General features: G+C 45.4%; 1 protein-coding gene across 4 annotated transcripts in view; it reads left to right on the top strand.

Annotated features, from left to right (window-relative positions):
- NRK (Nik related kinase) overlaps window positions 1–24,308 on the top strand; it is a 254,536-nt gene that overhangs the window by 112,401 nt on the left and 117,827 nt on the right. For all 4 annotated transcript variants that reach the window (XM_029607581.1, XM_029607578.1, XM_029607580.1 and 1 more), the window contains 5 exons: window positions 516–646; window positions 2,458–2,512; window positions 9,999–10,077; window positions 10,215–10,390; window positions 23,513–23,582. In XM_029607581.1, the coding sequence (XP_029463441.1) occupies window positions 516–646; window positions 2,458–2,512; window positions 9,999–10,077; window positions 10,215–10,390; window positions 23,513–23,582 (511 nt within the window). The remainder of the gene's footprint in view (window positions 1–515; window positions 647–2,457; window positions 2,513–9,998; window positions 10,078–10,214; window positions 10,391–23,512; window positions 23,583–24,308) is intronic.

Genomic DNA, 24,308 nt, shown 5'->3' with positions numbered 1-24,308 from the left:
ATATACCAGAGATGGAGTGGGTTAATAATGTTATTTTTCTGTTTCTTTTCTGGTATGGTCCTCATAGATAGTTTGCGAAAGTTATCTCCTAGTACTTCTGGAGTGGAGTCCATTGTATATTCTGGATGAATAAACTTCTGATGTAGTTACTTTTTTTTTATTTTTATTACTGAGTTGGGTTGGGTTTCCAAGGTGTTAGAAAAATAATGTATTTATGAAGTCTGTGGTTTGACCTCAGCATTGTGCAGTGTTGGAGTCTTGATTTCTGATCTCCTGCTCCATGGGGATCAGTGGGGCTTGGGTGTGTTTTGGAGGTGATGGGTGAAAGGTCCAGGGGAGAGAGAACCACTGCTACCGTGGTGACCCCCTACTGGCCAATGAGCAGAACTGCAGGGTAGGTCCTGGAGGAAACTTCCCTCTAGACATGACAGCTGACGGAGGTGAAAATGTGAAAGACAAACATGGGGTTTAAAATGAACCTGGATGATTTCTGTCCACATGCCTGTCTCTTTCAGTTGATTTTGGTGTGAGTGCTCAGTTGGATAGAACTATTGGACGAAGGAACACATTCATCGGGACGCCTTATTGGATGGCACCAGAGGTCATAGCCTGTGATGAGAATCCAGACTCCACTTACGATTACAGAGTAAGTGTTTTCAGCAAGTGCGCGTTGCTAATGTAAGCAGAGTTTGGCTAATAAAAATCTGTGGAAGCTGTGCCATGTGATTAAAAAAAAAAAAAAAGGGAAGGCAAAAACTTTTTCTGTCATGAAAATCACTGAGTAAAACAATTTAACAGTTATAGCTTCAGGTTCCTTAGTGAGGTGAGGTTTTAATATGAGAATGATTCTATTGCACAATAATAAATAGCACATCGAGGTGCCAGGCGGTTGTGTTGAAAACTAAAAATCCATATTTGCCAAAGGTTCTCTGTGCAGCACAATATTAGCTCAGCAGCTTGATGAACTAGGGCTGCGGGAAGAATTGGCTAGTAAAGTGGGTACCAGGTCCCTTGTTCAAGGTCTGAGCACCCTGTGAGCGCGGCACACAGGGTGCTCAAACCTTGAGCGATCCCACAAGCTATCGTGCCCAAGAAGCCCCCGGAAGGTGCTTCTGATTCGGCACTGCTGAAAACTCTATTTCTCAGCCTTGCGGCGCTTTTTGCCCTAAAGGTCAGGGAAAAGAGCCCAGATCCAGGAGTCAATCGGTGCCTCGCTGATTTTCAGTCCGGCTTGAGAGGGACGCCAGTCCTCCTATCACAAAAGCGACACACCCCCTGGCATCCACCAGCCTTCCCCGCCTTGAGTGGGATGTGCTGTATCTGGCAAAGCAAAGTGTGCTGTCAGGGGGGAGAACTCTGTCCTCGTGAAAGGATCAAGCGAGCGAGGGGGCCACACGTGGTGGGGATCTTTTTCCCTTCTCGGCTGCAGTACTCTTGAAGAAGTTTCAACCTCCAGGGATCAAGGAGGTCATGAACACAACAGCAGTGCACTGTTCTATTTTTTCAGTCGTTGCTTTAAACCTAATCCTTCACTCTGTCCTCTTTTTTTTTTTTTTCTTCTTTTCTCCTTTAGTCCCTCTCCATTGTCTTGTCCTTCCCTTTTTACCTCTCCCTATCTCTTCCTCCTTCCCCCTCTCCACTTGCTCCTTCATTGTCTGTGCTTTCTCCTTTGTCTTGTCTCTATTCTGTTTCCTTCATTCTCTGTCTCACTCACTCTGGCCTCTTCTCCCCCTCCACTTTCATCTTTTTTTTTTTCCTGCCACAGTCTTTCCCTTGTCCTGTCAGTTGCCCGCGTGGCCCGCATTCCTCTGAATCCGTGCTTTGGAATGCCTGCCAACGGACGAGGAATAGATGGTCAGCGCCATGCCAGGGAGTTCCAAAGCACTGATTCAGTGCCCTGCAGAATGTGACCCGGACCCGCTCCTGCTGCACATTGAGGCAATGCTGAAAGAGAACAGGGAAATCACTGCTCCATCAGGCTCCAGGACTTTTAAGTGCTTCTGCCCCCCTGCTCACGCAAAAGGCCAGGACCAAGTGCCATGAAGCACGTAAAGTCTTCTGTTTTGAGAAAGTTTTCCTCTGCCTCTTTGAAAGCTGGCAACGCTCATACTAGTTGCTTGCATGAGGTCTTTCTCTATGTACTCCAGGGAGCTCAGGCCTTTTAACACAAGCATCCGATACTAACAAGATAAGTAATGGATGATTTTCAGTTTCTTCACCACAAGGCGGGGTATGCTGGAATTTCACGAGGATTATTTCCTGATTTGTTTTGAATGGAGTAGAAGAGGGTTTGGTGAGAGCTTTGTGGATTGCAGTTGTGCTTTAACTCTGAATCGGTAAATGAGGCAACCTCAAAAAATCAGCGGGTGGGGGGAGGGATTGGATGGGCGTGATTACGAGCAGTGGATGTGTCATCCTGTGGTGTGTAATTCTTTCTTTTTTTTCTTTCCCCTGCAGAGTGACCTGTGGTCTTTAGGAATCACAGCAATGGAAATGGCAGAGGGTGCGCCTCGTAAGTAATTGCTTTATAATGACTTATGTGGCTTAGTAAAGCCCAACTGAACGTAGGGTGCAAGTACTTCAACAGCTAATCATCCAAGTGCATTGTCCCCTGCTTAGATACTACAGGAGGCCTATACTGAGGCTTTGGATGCTAGATTTGATCATCTGTTTAGTAGTTGATATCACACAGCTTAGTCTCAGGGATGGGGGACCGATGGTTGCCCCATCTTGATGGGCAGAAAAGAGGTAGGAATGACTGGAACTATTCTATCGGGTGCAGATATCGGCTGCGTCGTGAAATCATATCTCATCCTCCCAAGAAAAAGGAGACCTGAATTACACAGGTCTTCCCCGGGAGACAAAGCCTGCTCTTACAAACAGTATCTCACTTGGCTTTCCCCAGGATGACTGCTTAGAAGAAGCTTCCAGAACAGGTCATAGCTTACAAAGTCTCACAGCGTCACGGGCCACGCCCCCCTTCATATAGCCTTTGCGAGATGAAATGAAGCGACACACACACACATTCAGGCTAGTTTCTCAGAAAACAAACATTCAGAATGTTCTGCTTTTCAATTTCACACATTTGAAGGTTCACTCACTTTTTAATTCTGAGGTTGAAATGTTGATTGGTAGCCATTCTGAGTGGCTTGGGCTCAGTGTATACGTAAAGTGCACATGCTGTAGGTCTGTACAGTCTGTTGTAATACATTTTGCTTATAAGAAAGAAACCCATTCCCTTTCATCATGTTACTTAGAGCCTTGCCCAGCCCTCCCACTCAAAACAAACTGCAAGAAACAAAATATTAGTGGTTTCATGTTTTTCAGATTAGTGAACAAAGGTGTCCAAATGAACGTGTGTATGGCAGGAATGCTTTCCCGCTCGAGAAGAAAGAAGACTTACTGAGCTAGCTTGGGACCCTTAGTTAAGCTTTCCTTGGGTTTCCCTACAGTTGCCCTGGATGTGCACGCATTCTCCTCCCATAAAGCAGCTGTGTCATCGAGGAGAAGCCGGGCGTCATGAAAGGTCATTTTATGGGAAGAGCTAGGCTAATGGCAAAAGCAAGGAAGGCATGGCAGTGGCTGTGAATCAATCCGAGAGCCTGATTCAGAGAAACACTTTGTTTTGATCTTGCCGGGTTCTAACCCGTGTTTATTCAATGGGTTGGGGGGTCCTGGGTCCTGGACCCTGCAGTCTGCATGTCCGGATTTACCCAAAGGTTCTGGGCTGTAGAGTAACAGTCCAAGCTGGAGCGTTCATTAAACAGGATGCAGAGCGAACTGAGGCTGGGTCTGGGAGTTCTAGGTGCCATTGATAGGATCCACAGGCGCAGCTAGACAGGCGTGCACGGTGGCGCTAGAAGACATGGCACATAGAGGAAAACCGTGCACAGCTGCAAGAAGTTTGGGTTCCCTGGCAGAGGGAGCTGGGTAGCCTTCTAGTTGCTGATAATGCTTTCTTATTCCAGTGTAGCCGGATACTGCAAGGGTTAATGCCTAAACAGATCAGACAGTTGTCATAGTGAACCTAAGGTGGAAACTGAATGTAAAGAAAATGATCCACTCTCATATATGGCTTCTCTTGCAAATCCCTATTAAGCATAGGCAACTCCAAATCATAGCAGACTACTCTGCATTGCAAGAGTGGTTCCAGACTGGTCTGACTTTATATCAAGGTAGAGATAAACTGGTTGCATTCCACAGGAAACAATGAGTTATCACAGTTCTTTATTTCTGTGAAGAGCAGTTGAACTACGATACAAGTTTCCAATAGGGAACTCCTTGGCTAGAGGTGTGCCAGCCTCTTCTTGCTCGATTAGAAGAGTTAGGGGAATTTCCCTATCTCCTGGGACAGATGGTTTCTATTCTCTTCCAAGGGCATTTTCACTGCGCACTGAACTTCCCAAACTGAGCTGAAAGTCGTCCAGTGAGCAGCCTCATGGCACTCACAATTCTCAGATCACAAATGATGGAGATTCCCCAGGGATGTGCTGCCAATCCATGGAGAATGATTTGAGGATCTGTTGAGGCCATTCCTTGACCTTGAATCTTCTCTGTGCTCCTGGCTTAGCCTAATGATTAGGCTAACCCAGTCTTCCTTTCCTAGCTGCCCCTGTTCAAGCCCTGTCAGTGGCGAGTCCTGACAGATCTGGATCCTGAAAGCCTAGGAAGAACAGAAGATTTCTGTATTAATGGGAGTGACTCTTAACCATCATGGGGGACGATGCAATAATCTTCGCGGAAAGCTGGCGCTGACTTTTCAGTGCCTGCTTTCTTAACGCACGCATGGCGCCCACAAGGTGGGCACCATGCAATATGTAAATTAGGGGGTCACGCTAGGAAGAATGCGCTAAGCGCCGTTTTTCGGCGGCCATTTTCATTACTGGCAGACAGGCAGGTTATGAAAACCGAGGCCGAGTTTACCGGCGTCGGTCTTCATAACTCGGCGGTCTGTCGAGTTATTTTATTTTATTTTTTTACTTTAAAAAAGAAGTACAGAAAAGCAGTTTTTTCTGCTTTTCTGTACTTCTTTTCAATGCGCTCAGCTATTAACGCCTGCTCTGAGATGCACATTTATCTTTTTGCATTTGGAGTGAATGAGTAATAGCCTCATTCACATGCATTTGCATGTGGTGAGCGTTAACTCATTCACTCCACGTCGGACGCACGTTAAATAGGCGCTAATCCCTCTATTGCATTAGGGGATGGATTAGCGCCTGTTTAATCCACGTCCGACAGTGGATTAAACAGTGCGCTCGGCTGAGCGCCCTGTATTGCATCGGCCCCTTTGGTAATCAAGGGAATCAGCTTACAATCATGTACACACATCTTTACCAATAGGGGCATAGGGTGACTGCTGAAGTTGGTGCACCACAAAATTTCCTGCTGCCATGTGACCCAACCCTCTGAGCTGCCTCCGCAGACTGACAGCATCAACAAAGGCTGGGCCCACAATGGCCTCTTTGATGCGCTGACATATGTGACATTGAGCCGGCCTTTGATGATGATGATGGCAGTTCAGAGTGTCGGCAACCAGGAGCAGGAGCATAGCTTTACTTTATCAGTAATTGGTGCCAGCAGTCAGAGGCGGCTCAAGGCAATCTGCTGCTAGAGGTGAGGGATAAGATGGTTCCCTACCGCCCCAAAAGGAATACAGGCCCTCACTAAATCACCATTTTAAAAAAATCATATTCTGGTGTCATCTCAGCCACACAAACTCCTTTCACTGCCAGAAACTTTGTGAAGTGTAGCACAAAACCCTGCAAAAAAGACACTCAGAACCTATGTAGCAAACCTGCCTTTTCATAACTTAACTAACTCCCTGGAATCAAGCAGCAGCAACTGTAGCTGGGAAAGGGCAACACTGCAAATATTACCGTAGGCCCTAGAACACCAATACAACCCCTATTAGAAAAACAGAACAAGAGAGATACTACAAGCTAGCAGTATCCCTCACCTCAGGCATACATACCAAACATATACCGACCCTCAATTAATACAAAATAAGGGACCACAAATTAAAATCAGAAAAATGACGACAAAAGCTGAAATGAAAATTCAAACTAGCCTGATGCTGCATGCAGCACAACACTTGAGAAAAAGAAACAGAAATGCATTGCCTCTTGAACTGAGCAAAATGCAAAGATATAAGCTGACATAGATACATAGAAATGACGGCAGAGGTGAGGGATAAGATGGTTCCCTACCGCCCCAAAAGGAATACAGGCCCTCACTAAATCACCATTTTAAAAAAATCATATTCTGGTGTCATCTCAGCCACACAAACTCCTTTCACTGCCAGAAACTTTGTGAAGTGTAGCACAAAACCCTGCAAAAAGACACTCAGAACCTATGTAGCAAACCTGCCTTTTCATAACTTAACTAACTCCCTGGAATCAAGCAGCAGCAACTGTAGCTGGGAAAGGGCAACACTGCAAATATTACCGTAGGCCCTAGAACACCAATACAACCCCTATTAGAAAAACAGAACAAGAGAGATACTACAAGCTAGCAGTATCCCTCACCTCAGGCATACATACCAAACATATACCGACCCTCAATTAATACAAAATAAGGGACCACAAATTAAAATCAGAAAAATGACGACAAAAGCTGAAATGAAAATTCAAACTAGCCTGATGCTGCATGCAGCACAACACTTGAGAAAAAGAAACAGAAATGCATTGCCTCTTGAACTGAGCAAAATGCAAAGATATAAGCTGACATAGATACATAGAAATGACGGCAGAAGAAACCCAAACAGCCCATCCAGTCTGCCCAGCAAGCTTTCACACTTATTTTTTTCTCATACTTATCTGATACTCTTGGCCTTTATTAGTAACTTTTTGGTTCTATTTACCTTCCACCCCTGCCATTGATGTAGAGAGCAGTGCTGGAGCTGCATCTAAATGAAGTATCAGGCTTAATTGGTTAAGGGTAGTAACTTCCGCAATAAGCAAGCTACTCCCACGCTTATTTATTTACCCAGCCTGTGCAATTCAGTTCTTGTTGGTTGTTTGAATATAAATCATCTTTTCTTCATTCCCCCTTGCCGTTGAAGCAGTGAGCTGTGCTGGATATGTATTCCAAGTGAAGTATCAGGCTTAATTGATTTGGGATAGTAACTGCCGTAACAAGCAAGCTACACCCATGCTTGTTTACCCAGACTATGTAATTCAATCCTTGTTGGTTTTTGTCTGAATATAAATCCTCTTTTCTTCATTCCCCCCTGCTATTTATGCAGAGAGCTATGCTGGATATGCATTGAAAGTGAAGTATCAGTCTTTCCCCCCTGCCGTTTAAGCAGAGAGCTATGCTGGATACGCATTGAAAGTGAAGTATCAGGCTTATTTAGTTTGGGGTAGTAACCGCTGCAACAAACAAGCTACTCCCCCACTTTTTTGTGAATGCAGCTACTCCCCCGCTTTTTTGCGAATGCAAATCCTTTTTTCCACATTTCCTCTTGCTATTGAAGCATAGAGCAATGTTGGAGTCGCGTTAACCTTGTGTATGTTTATTGAATAAGGGAATTAATCTCCAGGTAGTAGCTGTCATTCCCACAAGCCACCCCCATGCCTCTTCTCTTCATTCACATCCTCTAGACTTTATGGATCCACAGTGTTTATTCCATGCCCCTTTGAAATCCTTTACAGTTTTGGTCTTCACCACTTCCTCCGGAAGGGCGTTCCAGGCATCCACCACCCTCTCCATGAAGAAATACTTCCTAACATTGGTTCAGAGAGTGGACATATTCCACTCTCTGAAAATTAAATATTTTCTACCTTTAGTGTGTGCAATTTTTTTTAATAATTAGGTTGGTCCTGGTCTTCTCCATTCCACTTTGCATTTTACTCCTGTCTTCTTCCTTTCCTTCTCTAAGTCCATCTCAGACTTTGATCCTTCCCTTTCATCTTTTTCTCTTTTTCTCACTTCTTTGCCTTTCTATCCACTCATAGTTAAATTTCACCCCTCTTTTCCTCCTCTCTAACCAACCAGCTCTGTCTTCCTCGTCACCTCTTACCTATCAGCTTTCCATCTCCCACTCTCACTTCCTTCCAGCCCCCTCTTATTTGTTTTCCAGCATCCTATTACCCCTCTGTCTTTCACCCATTCCCTAATTCCCCATTTCCACCACCCTCTGTACTCTCCCTATCCTCATCTACCTTCTTGTGCCTCTCATCCTCTCCCTGTCACTCATTCCCTCCCTGGCCTCCAACCCATTCTTCTCTCTTTCCCCCTACCCAGTCTCAGATGACCCCTCTTTCTCCACTTTCCCAGTCCTATTCCCACCCTCTCACCCCTTCACAGACCCATCCCTTTCCTCTCACACCACTCCACAGCAGTCCATTCATTTTCCACTACCTTTCACCCTCTATCTAGTCCTCCAAGCCATTCACACCCCCTCTCAATCCCTCCCCACTCTTAAGCCCCCTTCTTTTACCCCATCTCACACCCTCACACATACTCTCCCCTCTACCAATCAACCCCCCCCCCCACACACACACACACACACACTATTACCCATCCAATTGCCAAGTCTCTACTCTCCCCCCTCGTCCTAGCTCAGGTCCCTCACAAGCCCCTGCCCTGCCCCCCCCAACTCTATGCCAGAGTTCCAGTTCTGTCTCCTGCCCCCAATACCTGTCTCTGCTCTCCCTGAGTCCCCATTCTTCCCCTGCTCTTCACCCCAATACCTGCTCTCATTGAGTCCCCAGATTAATTCTTCCCCTGCACTACGCACAGTCCCTGCTTCCCATTCTTTCTGGTTTTCCCCCTAACAGCCTCTACCTCCCATTTTCCCCTCTCCCCTCAGTGCCATTTCTCTCCTGCTCTTCAACCCTTCCCCTCCCCTGCTCTTCCCCTGCACTGTCCAATCTCATCCTTTGCCTCAGCCAGGACCTCTGAGTTGATTGGGCTGCAGCTTAAACATTGACTCCTCTTCCCCGTGCAGCCTGCAGTGAAACATCCTCTGTTTGAACCACAGAGTTCTGTATCTACGGAGCCCTGCATGCTTCAAACATCTACTATTAGAACTGCAGGGGGTTGCATAGCAGATGTTTGAACTATGCAATGCTCCATAGATACAGAGCCCCGCAGTACAAATAGGGATGTTTCACTGCAGGGCTGCAAGAGGAAGGTACCTCTTGTGTTTAAGGTTTAGAGGGGCCGGTTGGGGCTGAGGAAGATCAAGGGAAGACTGGCACTGAGGGGGAGAGCAGGGGAATATGGGAAGCAGGGACTATTGGAGGGGCTTGACAGCATGGATCCCCAATTTGTAACTTTAGTGGTGCATGTGCAGCACTGTGTACTATGGCATGGCTGCTACGACCCTGTTTCCCATGTGTAATTTGCATATGCATTAGCAATACCACTAGAGTTTCCATTGCTAACTCACATATAAATGAAAACCGCTAATGCCCTCATTAGATATTATGCTGGATGTGTTATCCAGTGTTAACACCTGCAAGGGTTAATGCACCCTAAACAAAACCTGGAAAATTCACTACACCTTCAGAGGTGTAATTAACTTTATGCCATGAAGTGGGGTGTGTTAGTGAATGTAAGGTGACTTCAGGAGTCCTATCCCAATGCACCCCACTCCTGTACCACAAAAAACCATTGGTGATGCTGTAGTGGTCCAAACCTTAACCTCCTGCCCACCCCCAGTCCCTATTCATTCATCCTTTCCCTAATGTCCCTTAGAAGGCTTCATGGGCAGGAGAGAGCGGGTTTGCTATCTGCCAGCAGAAGCTTCATATTGAAAATGGCACCCCGGGCACTGTGACCTGCACGTTCTTTAGTGTCGGAGGAGTGTAATTAAGCTCTGAGCATAAGATCCCTACTCATGCAAGAAAGCATTGTGAGAGTTCAGTTGAAGTAATGCAGTTGCTTGCAGCTGTCAAACCTGTGTGCAGATTGTTTACAGCTTGTCTCGAGTAAAACATACAACGTTACTGTCCTTCTCTTGCATAATGTGCCCATTTGCTTGCATTTTTCAGCCTTGTGCGACATGCATCCAATGAGGGCGCTCTTTCTCATACCACGAAACCCACCCCCCAAGCTGAAGTCCAGGAAATGGTAAACATTGATGGCGTTTTCCCTGAAAGTTAGCAGGAGATGTGCAGTGCATGGTAGAACGAAGGCTGAGACTTTGTGTTTACCCACGTGGAATCTTCTCACTGACTCGCCATTCGTCGGTTTTCATGCTTTTGCAGGTCGAAAAAGTTCCTTAATTTTGTTGAAAGCTGCTTGGTTAAGAATTATACCCACCGCCCTCCCACCGAAACTCTGCTGAAGCATTCGTTCATCCGAGATTTGCAAAGTGAGCGGCAGGTGCGGATCATGCTCAAAGACCACCTGGACCGAACGAGGAAGAAAAAGGGAGAGAAAGGTACGGTTGTGCCCGTCTTTTTTTTTTTTTTTCATGGGGCAAATAACACTGGTCTCTCTTTATGATGCATCGCTTTGTAACAAGGCTTCCTTGTAACAATCCAAAGTAAATCTTCCGTGATTTTCATTAAAGAAGTCAAATAACGGGCTAGGAAATCCCCTTTATAAAAGGAGTTCTGGTCCTGTCCCTGCTTTACTACAGGTACCTCCTTTTATTAGTGTCATAGGCTGTCTTACTTTACCAGGAGGGATCATTAAACGTGTGACATTCCATTGTGCAAAGTGGCTTAAATATTTTAATCACTTATGTTTCACACTCTCTGTGTCAGCAGTGAGTGCATGGCTCTGATTAGATCTGAGTTCATGCCCTTGACCTGGCACAGAAATGTAAGATGCACTCATTAGTATCAGCTCTGTAGGTGTAGTTTTACTACTTCTACTATTTATCACCTCTACAGAGCTACTCAGCATATGCAGCCTTGCACAAAACACATAAGAGACAGTCCCTGCTCCATAGAGCTTACAGTCTAATCAAGACAAACATATAGGGCAAAATTGGGAATTTCACTTATTAAGTAAATGGTTAAAATGAATGTGGCTGTGAGTGGGATAATCAGGGGGTTAGGGTTTAAAAGAAGCCTCAAAAAGAGGTTGGATTTGAATAAGGTAAGAGAGGGAGCATGACGTACCAGCTCAGGAAGTCTGTTGCAAGCATATGGTGCAGCCAGGTGGAAAGCACCGAGTCGGGAGTTGGCGGTAGAGGAGAAGGGTAGAGATAGTAGGGACCTGCCTGATGAACGGAGTTCATGAGGAGGGGTTTAGGAAGAGACAAGAGAGGAGAGGTAGTAGGAGCTGCAGAGGGAAAGCTCTCGTAGGTGAGTAAGAGGAACTTGAACTGAGCCATTATAGTAACTTGAGAATGAGAGTTACATGAGTGTAGCAATTTTGGTGAAAGATAAGCCACACAAGCTGAATTTTGTGGCTGCTTTATCGCCCCCAGTGCTGAGTAAAATCCTTCACTGTGTCCAGGAAGGGGTAATTTGTGTTGTTGAGCGTACCCAGTCAGGGCTGATCTCAGGAGGGCACAAGGCCCAGTCAAATCAATCACAGCGGGGCTCTGAAATGCTGAAATTATAGTGTTGGGGATGGGGCTATCTTAGTGGGGCAGGCCGTCCGAAGTCTGGAGCCCACAGAGGTCATCCCTGTTTGCCTCCCCCAGAACCGCCCTGCCTCCAATCATTGTGAAAAGTTAGCAACTATGGGTCCATTTAGAAAACGTCAAACCCAGTCTGGGCTCTGATTCACTTCTGTCTCAGTAGCCATCAGAACCCAAAGCCCCTATAGACTGCGTCAGCCTAGAGGGAGAGGGGAGCATTCTGCTTGATTGTATGGCATAATCAGTTTTTATTAAATTCTGGTTTTAATTTTTTTAATAAGAAATAAAATTATTTCCCCATCTTTACTCTTTGTGTCTGAATAACTTCCTTTGCTCACTTCTTAATATTTCTTTCCATTCTTCCTCCTGGTTCTTTTCTCCATCTTTTCTGATATTCCTTTTTTCATCCCTTTTTTTTCTTTTTCCTATTTCTTCTTTTCTCTCCACATTCTCTCTCTTACCATACTTCTCTCTAATCCAGCTTGTCTCTCCCCCTTCTAAAATGCTGCCTCATTTCCTGCCACCTGCCTCCATTCTCCAATCTATTTCTTTTATTTCCCTTCCGCTCTCCCCTTCTCTTCCTCATGCTTCCCCTTCACTCTCTCATTCTTGTCTTTAGTTGGAGGAGGAGAGAGAGAGAGGAGGGAGTAGAAGTCTTGGGGGTGGGGGTAAAATAAGGCATTAATGATGGGCTTGAGGTGGAGGAAAAGAAACAGTAGGTGGTTTGTTGTAGGGGAAGAGAGAGGAGGCTGCAGAGGGCTTCAGTATAGGGAGAAATTAGAGAGGTGGTGGCGTTAGTATGGGTGGCTCGCTGGAAGGCCCCCATGATCCACCGCACTCACTGTCAGCATCAGCTGGGTCCTCTCTCTATGGCTGGTCGTGGCTGCACTGCTCACATGCAACAGAATGCCGCTGACATTGCTGTCCTGGCTCAGGCTCCTAGGAGCGTGTGAGCCAACATCACAAGATTTAAAGGGCCGGAATCACCCATAACCACCCCCTGATGACCTCAACAGTCTTTTCCCTATATATAGGGCTTCCAGGACACTGCTTCAACAACAGGTCCCCTGGTGCTTGTTCACAGTGCATGTTGCTTCTGTGTGCAGTTCCTGTTCGTGCTTTGACCCATACCTTGCCTTTGTGTTCCTGGCTTGCCATGCCAGAGAAAGCAGGACCACCATCGTCGTGTCAAGGTATCAGCTTCCTTGGTTGTTTTGCACCATAGGGTGCAATGGGACACACACACTCTTGGATTGCTTTTTGGCAGTGTAGAACTGCCAGCCTTAACATCGGTTCCTGTTGTGCCCTGATATTCTACCCACAAGCTCGACGATGGGGTGCATATGTGAGCTGCCATCCTCAAGCTCGGTGCACCTCCTTACAGGCCAGGACCTGCGGGCTTTGGGGGGGACAGCAGCAGCCGCAGAAATCATTGGACCGTTCTTGCTGCTCCATGGATTACACTGATGGCCTTCCCCATTTGACGGGATGGCTGCCTGCTGCCGATTTGGTCACTTATGAACCTCAGCGACAGTAACCCACTCTGCCCTGGAGAGTAGGAAGGTTTTTTGGGATCGGGAGGCCATGATTCCCATTGCTCTCCTGTCCCTTTGGAAAGGGGTGACTTGACTGGGTTTCCAGAGATTACCTTTATGGGTTCCCCTTGGATGCTATGTTGTCCACTCCTAAAAGGTGGCCCTCATTCTCCATTTCCTGAAAAAGGGATTTCATTACCTCTGACTGGTGCTCGCTCTCTGTTCCCCGCAGGATCTGAGAGCAAGTCAGGTATTAGAGCTCTTTCCTAGGTCATCCTAAGGTGCAACGGGTCTATTTCATGAGAGAGTTATTCTGGATTCAGTCTCCCCATCATACCCAGGGTTTCCCCTTCTGGGAAGCACCCTGTCACAGATTAGGGTTTTCTCCTGCACAGGAGAGACGTTTTTGATACCTGCTGAGCCCAATGTGCAGTTTTCGCAGAAGAATGCACTTGCCAGTCATTCTCGCATGTGGGACCCTACCTCAATAAGGAGGGTTCTGGTCCATTTGCATCCCAGTTGGCAGGTATACCTTTCAACCTCTTGCCATGACTGTGTGAGTTAGGGGATGAGAGATCCCGCAACAGAGGTGCTACACTTTTGTTGTGGTAGCTTGTGAGCTATACTTCCCCGTTAGCTTTAACCCTATCTGTAGGCAGGGAGGTTCTAGTTCGTGCAACCATTGTTCCACTTACTGGACTGCATGATTCCTTGGGGAAAATATATGTAATCATGGCCTTGGATATTGATAGCTAGGCCAGGTTGTTGGGCAGTCTGTTCCGAGATCAGACTGACCCTGCCCTGGTACCCTTCAGGTTGCCGGGTTGGTAAAGAAGTCCTGTTTCTACAGGGGTTTGTACTTACAGGATCCCTGCTTTCTGTCTCTTGGTGGATTTTGCTCTCAGTTTCAGCTGTTCCTATCATTCTGAGAGGTCTACATCAGGGGAGGAGGGTAACTCTCTACTGGAATCAGCAGTGAGATGTTTGGTTGGGTTCTTAAATACAGTCTAGAGGTGTTTCAGGCCTAACTTAACTCCCTACTTGAGGGTTTTTGAGCTAACAATCTGATTTCAGGGATTACCTTTCATCCCCTGACACTCTTGACGTCTATCCTGGGTGGTCAGATCTGCCTGGTACTTTGGCATGTAGGGTCTGCCACAGGCCTTGCCACTGTTGCCGCTTCTTCTTCCAAGTGTTGCTTGGGTTTTTCTACCCATGGTGCCTATCAGCCAATCATTAGGCACGCTTTCACAAATACCTTCTGTCCTTCAGATGCTAGTGGCCTGCAGTTTCTTTCTGGAGGGCTTTCTGGCCGCAGTTGGTTTTTCAGTTGTCTTGTGACACCGAAGGAAACTGTATGGTCTTCATCCAATAATTCTTCTCTTGGTTGATTCTCTAGGCCTTTTCCTGAATCCAGGAGGATCTAGATCTGCTTTGCTTGTCAGGGTTCGCTGATCCAAAACCCTGACTGTAATTGTCCCGAGAGGCAAAGTATGCCTCTTGCTGGACTTCACATCACACCCCTGCCTTAGACACCTCTGCTACACATCAGGGTATTTTGCCTCAGTCTGTTCTTTGCTTTTCTTTTGTAGAACCCAACTCTTTCCCTATCTTGTCCCATTTTTGGGTTGGCTACCTCATAGGCAAATGGGAGAGAGGTGGTGCTTTCAGAACGGTGGGGTTTCTTGCTTTGTCCTATGTGGGCAGCCTATAGCTTGGGAATCACTCATGTATGAGGGCTGCCATCCTGCTTGTCCTCAGAAAAAGCAAAGTTGCGTACCTGTAACAGGTGTTCTCTGAGGACAACAGGATGTCAGTCCTCATGAAACCCACCCACCTCACCTGGGAGTTGGCTTCTCCATGTATTAGCTATATCATGGACTGAGGGACTCTGCCTAAGGGGTAGGGTGATGACTACAGCTGCACATGCTCAGTAGGGCATGTTGAAAGCTCTAGAATCTTTGAGATCAAAGTTCCGGGCTGGGCTGCATCCAATGATGCCACTCATGTATGTGGACTGACATCCTGCTGTTCTTGGAGAACACCTGTTACAGGTAAGCAGCTCAGCTTTCTATTGTGAGGGAATTTCTGGGCCAGCTGCCGTAGCCTTATAGTAAATTAGAAGCCCTGGCAGAACTAGGTCAAACCTGCATGTGAACTGGACTTTTACTAATCAATAATAAAGTTCAGCAACTGTGTCCAATGGGATCAACAACAACAATGCCCATATCAATAAATCATGTGAAGTACCTGTATGGTGCAATACATTGAACTAAAAAAGATATAGAGGTCCATATTCTGCTGCTGTGTGGCTTGGCTAGTTAGCTGGATAAAATCTGCCTAACTTAACCTTATATATTAAAAAATATTTATTTATTTATTTATTTACATTAATTTTTGTTCCCCTGATTATGAGCACTCCTGTTCTACGAGGATTACAATAAAACAAATAATACTTAAAATGAACAATAAAATAGCTATCAATATCAACAACACAATGTGAAACAGTTCAGAATAAGACAATAAAATCATAAATAATTTGTTCATCCAAGTGTGAAAGCTTCCTGGTATTTATTTATTTATCGTTTATCCAGCTAACTTTAAGGCAGGTGTTCGGGCTGACCAGAATTAGCCGGATTGGTTATCTGGCTAACTGAATATTGGAGCTAGCCAAATAACTTATCCAGTTAACTAAGTTCCTCCCAGTTACACCCCCGGAATGTCCCTAACCTATCCAGCTAGAATTTAGCCAGGTAAGTGCCCAAATATTCATTCAGCTGGATAACATCTGAGTTATCTGGCTAAATGCTTCTGAATATGGACTCATAATTGCTAGTAATATTAAACTGAATATCTATTTTGTACAAATAAATTGGATAATGAGTACCTACTGCTTTAATATTCTGTTCTAGGAAAATAAAGAAAAAAGAAAGTTGCTTGCAGTTCTATGGTTCCAGAAATATTCTCCGCCCAGGAAGCAGCTTGAGCTCGAAGAGAATGGGCCTTGACACCCACCGGAGGCTGGCAAACCGCCCCAATGTACGTCGCAGAGATCGCCTGTTTGAGCCAGCGAGCAATGGTAGTTTTCGTGGCCTTGGACCCCTTCTTTGGACCATGCCAGAGAACAAAAAGAGACAGGTTCCTCTTCTCCCCATGTGGCCCAGTACAGAAACAACTCGTAGTACGGCAGACACTCGACAGGCTTCTGACTCTCGGAGCGATTCGTCCAGTGCACCCCCTGGAAGTAGGATGGGGACATTATTCGGTCTACTTCGTAGTCCCCAAGAAGGAAGGTTCCTTCCACCCGATCTTGGATCTCAAGATGGTCAACAGGGCCCTCAAGATTCCCCACTTCCGGATGGAAACCTTGCGCTCAGTGATAGCGGCGGTGCATACCAGAGAATTTTTGGCCTCCTTGGATCTGACGGAGGCTTATCTACACATTCCCATCCTCCAGGCACATCAGCGTTTTCTGCAGTTCAAGATTCTGGGACAGCAGTTCCAGGTTCTGCCCTTTGGACTAGTGACCGCCCTTCGGACCTTCATGAAGGTGATGGTGGTGGTAGCCACTGCTTTCAGGAGGGAGAGAGTCTTGGTCCACTCTGTTTCATGGATTCGGGAGTTTCCTTGCGAACTGTGCCCTTTTCCTGCCCAAGGTGGTTTCCACTTGAATAGGACAGTAGAGCTTCCATCCTTCTCAGCTGACGATTCGGAGGATCTCCGCAAACTAGATGTCAAGCGTATCCTCATTCGCTATCTGGAGGTCACTAATGAATTTCGCTTGTCAGACCATCTTTTTGATCTCTGGCATGGTCCGAAGAAGGGGTCCAAGGCTACGAAAACTACCATTGCTCGCTGGCTCAAAGAGGCGATCTCTGCGGCGTACATTGGGGTGGGTTGCCAGCCTCCAGCGAGTGTCAAGGCCCATTCTCTTCAAGCTCAAGCTGCTTCCTAGGCGGAGAGACAATCGGTCTCGTCCCAGGAGATATGTCGTGCGGCAACTTGGAAATCGTTACATATCTTTGCTCGCCACGATCATCTGCACATACAGTCGTCTACCTTTGGCTCCTTTGTCTCTCGGGTCATTCGAGCAGGGCTATCCAGGGCCCACCCTAAGCAGGGAAGCTTTGTCTGGACTGATCCTGGTACGTACAGGGAAAAGAAAATTATTCCTTACCTGCTAATTTTCGTTCCTGTAGTACCAAGGATCAGTCCAGACGCCCTCCCTGAGTGTTGGTTGGGTTGGGATTGCCTTTCTGCTCAAATTGTTCTTCAGCGCCTTTTCCTTTGGCTGGTTAATGGTTTGTTCTGCAAGTTTGTTGTTTGACACAGTTTGTGCCCAGTGCACGCTGTTCTTAGTTACTGAGTTCTATATTGCTTGATCCATCCTGGTTTTCCTCTTTGCTTTGATATACTACATACTGAGGATTAGCAGAGGGTGCACTGCCTTATAAGGAAGGGGGACATAACCCACTGTCTGGACTGATCCTTGGTACTACAGGAACTAAAATTAGCAGGTAAGGAATAATTTTCTTTTCTGTATTTTAGGTTCACAATGATCCTGGTGCTTTTATCACAGAACGCAAATAACATAGATTTCGCAATCAATATTTTTATTGCTGTAGTCTGAAAAAAACTTTAGAGAAACCTTTTTGGTTTTGAGATCACATTCATCCATTTGTAACATAAACAATGCCACCACAAAGAGGATCTCGCCCTTGTGGTCACTGTGACCAATGCAAACCAGAATTATGGAACATAGAAGCGCCATCAGGAGAGAGATTACAACATCTCTGGTTAAAAATTGTACAGACCCTGATAGAAAATGTATAGCCTAAATATGTATTGATTTGAGGGTCAGAGAACTGTATAATCCAGCAGTTATTTGCCCATATCAAGTGTTCTGTGAATTTCTAATGCACTGCAATCTCTCACATTTTAAGCTGGTAATTTAAACAGTGATCATGAACTCATTAGATTACTGTAATGCTCTCTGTCTAGGCCTGAAAAAAAATACAATTCATGTGCTGCAACTTATCCAAAATTCAGCAGCCCGCCTGGTCTCTGGCACTTTGTTACATGCACATATCTCCCCACTTTTGGCCGCACTCCACAGAGCCAGTTTAAAATACCGTACTTTCTCTAATTTTTAAAGCCACTAAGGGCCTTGTTCCCTCTTCTTTTCCACAGCCAGTGTTCTGTTGTCCTCCTCGCGATTTGTGCTCGACAGGTCATAGATTGTCGGTGATCCCTCCACATAAATCCATTCGCTTAGCTGAGTCACATTGCCGTATTTCCAGCATCGCAGGCTACACCCTTTGGAATAGGCTCCCAAAACCATAAAAAATGGAATATGACCTATTACATTTTAGAAAGATATTAAAAATGTATCTTTTCTTCAAAGCTTTCTTACCTAGAATTGATGACTAGCAATTTTTTGCTGTTGTGTTTAAGATTTTAATCTATTTGTTTAATTTAATTTTTGTTTGTTTAGTCTAGGCATTGCATTAGTTTTTGTACTGTTTGTAATTTACTGTGTTTTCATTATGTGTGTAATTCTTGTTACCCGCTAAGGTCTGTGGATTAGCGGGCTACAAAACTGTAAAATGAATGAATGAATAAATAAATAAAGAGAATATTTTTGGACCAGAGAGCAGTTGCCTCTCTTTGTTTATGCATTGTGGCTGAGTTAGCTTGTTGTATCAGATTTTTTTCCTGTCCATGTAGGAAGAAATAGATATTTTAATGATGTTATTTTGTCTGCTGTGAAACCATAGCTAAAGTAGTCATTGTGAGCAAATTCAAACTAAATCTTGGTCCTCCATGAAGAAAGTTGTTCCAGGCATCGCTCAAGAACGTCTACAGGCGGACAGAAAGTTGCCCGTGCAAGAGGACGGTTGCTACAGTGACAGACCTGGGGAGGGGGAGAGGAGTGAAAGATGGGGAAACTTGGGGAGGTAGCTGTAAATGAAGGTTCATAGTGAAACCCCAGTTGAAGCATTTCTCAATTGATCTAGAAAAGCAAAATCAGCGAGGAGGACAAGACAAACAATGAAAAGCTTGGCCCACTTTGTCTTGGGGAAGCATTCTGAGTGTCATTTTGAAAAGCCTTTTTGCCTTAGATCCAAGCAAGCAGCGTTGCTGCTGTGTTATTCCACTTGGAAACGTCAAGAAACAAGTCGTAGGTGATACTTTTTTTTTAACTTAATATATAAGTAATTAGCTTTCAAGAGCTCTGCTCCGTTCACCAGGTCAGAGCAGAAAGAGGTATAGATGATGTTGCCTGGATATACAAGTAAGTATAGAATGGAAGAAAATATTTTCAAATCAGGGCCCTTAAAGCTTTCTCTGAGTGAACAGTTTTTTGCAGTTGACCATATTTTGTGGTACACATTTCTTATCTGAGACAAGATTACAGTTGAAAGGTATAATTTCTGTGTTGAAAGATTTCAGAACAGAAGCAGACTGGAGTATGAAGTTGCATTTTAGGGCTTATACATGTCTGACTTGAGAAGAGACTAATTATAATCATTACAAATATGCCAGAAGGGGTTGAGTTTTCTGGGGGGAGCAGGGGAAGAAAACTTCATATTTACATTCATGGCTCATCTGGGGATGTGGTACAATCTGCATACAGTAAACACGTGAAAAGACCATTTTTCTTCATAATGAAGCATTTAGAGATTTCGTTAACAGGGCTACAGCTAACAATCTCAGAGCAAGTACTGGGAGGAAGGAGAGTTAAGTAAGCAAAATGATTTTCGCACCCATTCAGGCAGAAAAAAAGCGATTCGCCTGTGCCGGTCGATCATCTGAAAATCGCGCGCACTTTTAGCCTCATTGAGAGGAGGTGTCCCCCCAGGGCACGTGTAGGGGGTGAGAGGAGGAGGATACGCAGAGATTGTAGTTTCCAATTTATGCATGCTAATTTCTGTGAGAAGCAGACCCCCACCAAAGGCAGCTGCAAGCGTCTGCGGGTGCTTTATAACTGCAGCAAATTTGTAAGCAAAAGTACACACCTACTTTCCCGTTGAAAGCCGGTTTCAAAATTTGCATGTAAAAGTACCATGGATTTTGTCCCAGGACTGACAGTTTGAAAATGACCCCTTAGTTTGATGTTTAAAGTGAATGGCTAACAGGGGACATTTTGTTATCATTGCTCTTTTTTTTTTTTTTTTTTTTTAGCGCGTAGGTCATTTTTTTCCCATTCGTCTCCCCTGCTTTGCCCCAGCCTCCCGATGGGTAACCCCAGACCTCCCACAGGTAGAGACCAGGAGAGAAAGAATGTTTCCAATATGAAGGCTTCAGGTCCAGTCTTGGACTTAGAGGTTTCGCTCATCCCTCACTCCAGCTCCACTACTACAGCCACGACAAACAGAGCAAAAACATCGGCTTGGCTTCTTCACGCTCTCACTGCGCATGCCTTTATGGTGCAGCTCTCTGTTGGCTGTTCCATTGCTTTTTCACCAAGAGGGAATGACCCACAGCTCATTCGGTATTCCTTCTACTGAGTGCTGCATATTACATTGCTGCTTGTGGGACAACCTACAAGCGGCTTTACTCACCTGACGCTGTTGACACCCAGACCTGCCACGTGGAATCCTCTTCAGGGGCTTCCCTCCCTCCCCTTGGCGCACATTTGCGGTGCGTACCCTCTTTAGTAGGCCCTGCGGTGGGAATCCTCAGCAGATGATGTCACACGGCTGAGTATTTAAACTCCAGCCATGCTACTGACTGGCACCTCAGCAAACAGGCCCCTTGCCTCAGCCAGCCTGTGTTTCAACCTTACCTTCTTTCAGCCTTGCCTCGTCCAGCCTTTTTTCCAGCCTTGACTTCATCTAGCCTTGCCTTCATCCAGTCTTGCCCCAAGCCTTGCCCCATTCTGCTTGTCTTTTTGTCTGTCCTCTCACTTTGTCTGTCTATCTTGCCCGTGTCTTGGAGTCTTGCCATGCTTTGTCTCTTGGTCTTGTCCTCCCTATTTTTCTGTGTTATGCTTCTTCTGGCTAGTCTCCCTGGCTTTGACCTCAGCTTTGGACCTTGACTTACTTCTTGATTACCTCCTGGATCTGACCCTAGTTTTGGACCTCCACCATGCCTTGTCAGCACCCTGCCCTGAGTCCCAGACTGTCCTGGACTCTGCCTTAGCCTGGCCCTCTCCATGGCATGTTCGCCAGCTGTTGACACAGACCTTAGGACTCTACTGCAAGGTTGCGTCAACTGTGCCACAACAAAAAGGGCTCATGCTCACGCTGTTCCTTACAGATTGCTGAAGCCATGAGCTCGGTGAATGCTCCTCCACAAAGGGCAATTGCTACATTGGCCACCCATTTCAGGAGCAAAAAACTGAACAATTTCTTGAGTGGTCTCCTGCACAGGTTTATGTAAGAGGCCCAGTAGCAACTTGATCAAGTAACCAGTTTACTTCAGACTTTGTCTCAGTGATTAGATGCAGTTCAAATCCAACTTCCCGGTCCAGTCCCAGTACCAGCTCTGGTGAACCCTACCCCAGCACCCATTTGGTCTGTGGAATCTACGATGCAGCTCCTGCCACCTCCGAGGTATAGTGGTGATCCTAAGGGATGCAGAGGATTCCTCAGTGTTTTACAAAATGCATTTCAAGCTACAGCTAGCTTGTTTTCTTTCTGATCGTGTCAAGATAATGTACATCCTTTCTCACAGGCCCATTCTCATCTGGGCTTCTCCCTTGTGGGAATGGGATGACTTGTTTCTTAGAAATTTGGATAACTTCATACAACAGTTCCACCTGATCCTTGACAAACCCAGACATGCCTCATCCGCTACACAGAACTTTTTTGCATTCATCAAGGCACTCTCACTGTCAGCGAGTTTGCAGTGGAATTTCATACCTTGGCTTACGAGCTTGGTTGGAGTGAAGACAGCCAAACTGCCATTTCTTGGCAAGGATTATCTGGAAGAATAAAGGTCGAACTGGCAGCTTGGAACCTTCTTCCATCCCTAGAAGCACTTATTGCCTTGGCTATAGGAGTTGAACTAAGATTCCAGGAACAAGCTCAAGAGAAGACATCCCATAGATCCATTCATGTGGCTCCTAAGCTTCTAAACCCCCTGTTGCTAGTCTCAAATCCTTTGAAGGTTGTCACCTTTTAAGAACCCTGGCAGTTGGGCAGGACATGACTTTCTGAAGCAGAGAAACAGAGACGAAGACTGCATAACATCTGCCTCTACCGTGCCGCACAGGAACATTTCACTATCCATTGTCCTGTGAAACCAGGAAATTTCATGAACAGAAGCTTAGTTGGGAAGACAATTTTCAACCATCCAGTTTCCTCTCCACAACTGGTGATACCGGTGCCTCTTACCTTCAGTGAACACTTTGTTAAAATTGAAGCCTTTCTAGACTCTGGAGCCAGGATCAATTTTATTCAGGAGTCACTCTTATGCCAGTGTGAGTGCCCTACTACCAGCTTGACAACAACTTGTGTTATTTCTTCTGTCTATGGCGAACCCTTGCCTGGTCACATGACTGGCACTTTGCCTATCACCATGCAGATTGGTTCTGATCAAGAAAACCTCAAGTTCTATGTGCTACCCAAGGCAATCAATCCTGTTGTGCTCAGACACCACCAACCATCTATTGACTGGGCCACGTTACAGATAAACCACTGGTTCCCTCCTGTCAGGAGCATTGTGTTGCCTCTAGTCACCCCCACTCCAGACTACCTTACTTGACCTTTTGGATCTGCTGCTCTCGGTACATGTCATTTATAGACTTAAGCTATGAACCACAACCTAGAGCCTGGGAGTCTTGTAAATCTGCTGGCTGCCTAGAACTCTCAAAAACTGCCCTCATGGAGGTAGAAGCCAGGGAATTCCTCATCCAACACGATGATCATGACATATGTAAGCCATGTTTCTCGCCGAAAGACTCTTGCTGGCCAAAGAAAATCATCTAGCGGATGTTCACTTATGACTACTTGATAACCAATGAATAGCTGCAACTCATTTAAAGCCCCCATTAATATCTCCCACGCCATTTCATACACTACATAACAGGAAAGCCGGGGCTCGAGGGCATGTCCATGGCCCACTGGGGGCCACTTACATACAATATTCTACAGCCTGAGATCTGAAAGTTCTGCCTCCGTAGCACTCCCACCAACACTTGCCTGGCAATTAGGATACAGGCCTCAGATAATAAATGTCTTTTTTTTGTTCGACCTGCCTGTCCTCTCACTTTGTCTGTCTGTCTTACCCGTGTCCTGGAGTCTTGCTGTGCTTTGTCTCTTGGTCTTGTCCTCCCTGTTCCTCTGTGTCCTGCCTTTTCTGGCTAGCCTTTCACACTTGCTAATTGTAGCCCTGTGCTGCAATCAGATTTTTTTTTGAGAGATTCTTAAAGTGAATATCAATCATAACTTGTCCCTTACTTTCAGCTTCTGTTCCTTTCTTTTAGATGAAACTGAATATTATAGCGGGAGTGAAGAAGAGGAAGATGAGTTGCATGAAGATGAAGGAGAACCAAGGTACAGAATGAGCTGGCGAAATTGGTGATCAGAGGCTTTTCTGATGATTAAGAAAACTTTCAACACTTGTTTTATTGTAATATAGTTTGCTTTTTGTCTGTGCATAAAACAGGAATAAACAAATATCTTTACTGCTATGCTAAAGTAAAAGGCTGCTGAAGAGAGATTTGCCTCCTAACATTAATTAAATGTGTTCCCGTAAAATACCCATGAAATTCAGCCCAGATTTGCCTGACCAATTTTTTTGAATATTAGTATTTGCAAATAACGTTTCTAAAAGGCTGCTACCACTTGATAGGTGGGTTCCAGTGATAACATTTTTGGGGTGTTCTCTAAGAGCAGGAAAGTGTGTTAGAGGCGTATTAAAAGGACCCTTTCAGAACTGGTACAATGAAAATTTGAGAATCGATGGCCTTTGAGCAGCAAGGACTGGTCTGTCTCACATGGTTCCTGCCTTTCGTTCCTGAACTGAAGTCCTGCTGCTTTGTCCAGTGAGGACTGGGGCTGATGAAAAGGTCATTTATGAAGCAAGGATGCAATTTTATTTATTTTAGAACTGAGTAGTGTATATTATATTATTATTATTGGGGGTTGTGTATTTATTTTGATTATATTTTATTATTTGATATTGGTGAGTGTTGGTTTATATTTGTGCGTGTTAGATGTTTTTATGGTTACCACTTGGTGATTTTTTGGATTGAGGCAGTATATTAAGTTGAGTAAATA

The sequence above is a fragment of the Rhinatrema bivittatum genome, chromosome 6, assembly GCF_901001135.1.
Source record: "Rhinatrema bivittatum chromosome 6, aRhiBiv1.1, whole genome shotgun sequence".
NCBI lineage: Eukaryota > Metazoa > Chordata > Amphibia > Gymnophiona > Rhinatrematidae > Rhinatrema > Rhinatrema bivittatum.
The sequence above is the reverse complement of the archived record's forward strand: the minus strand, read 5'-3'. Positions and strand labels throughout refer to the sequence as shown.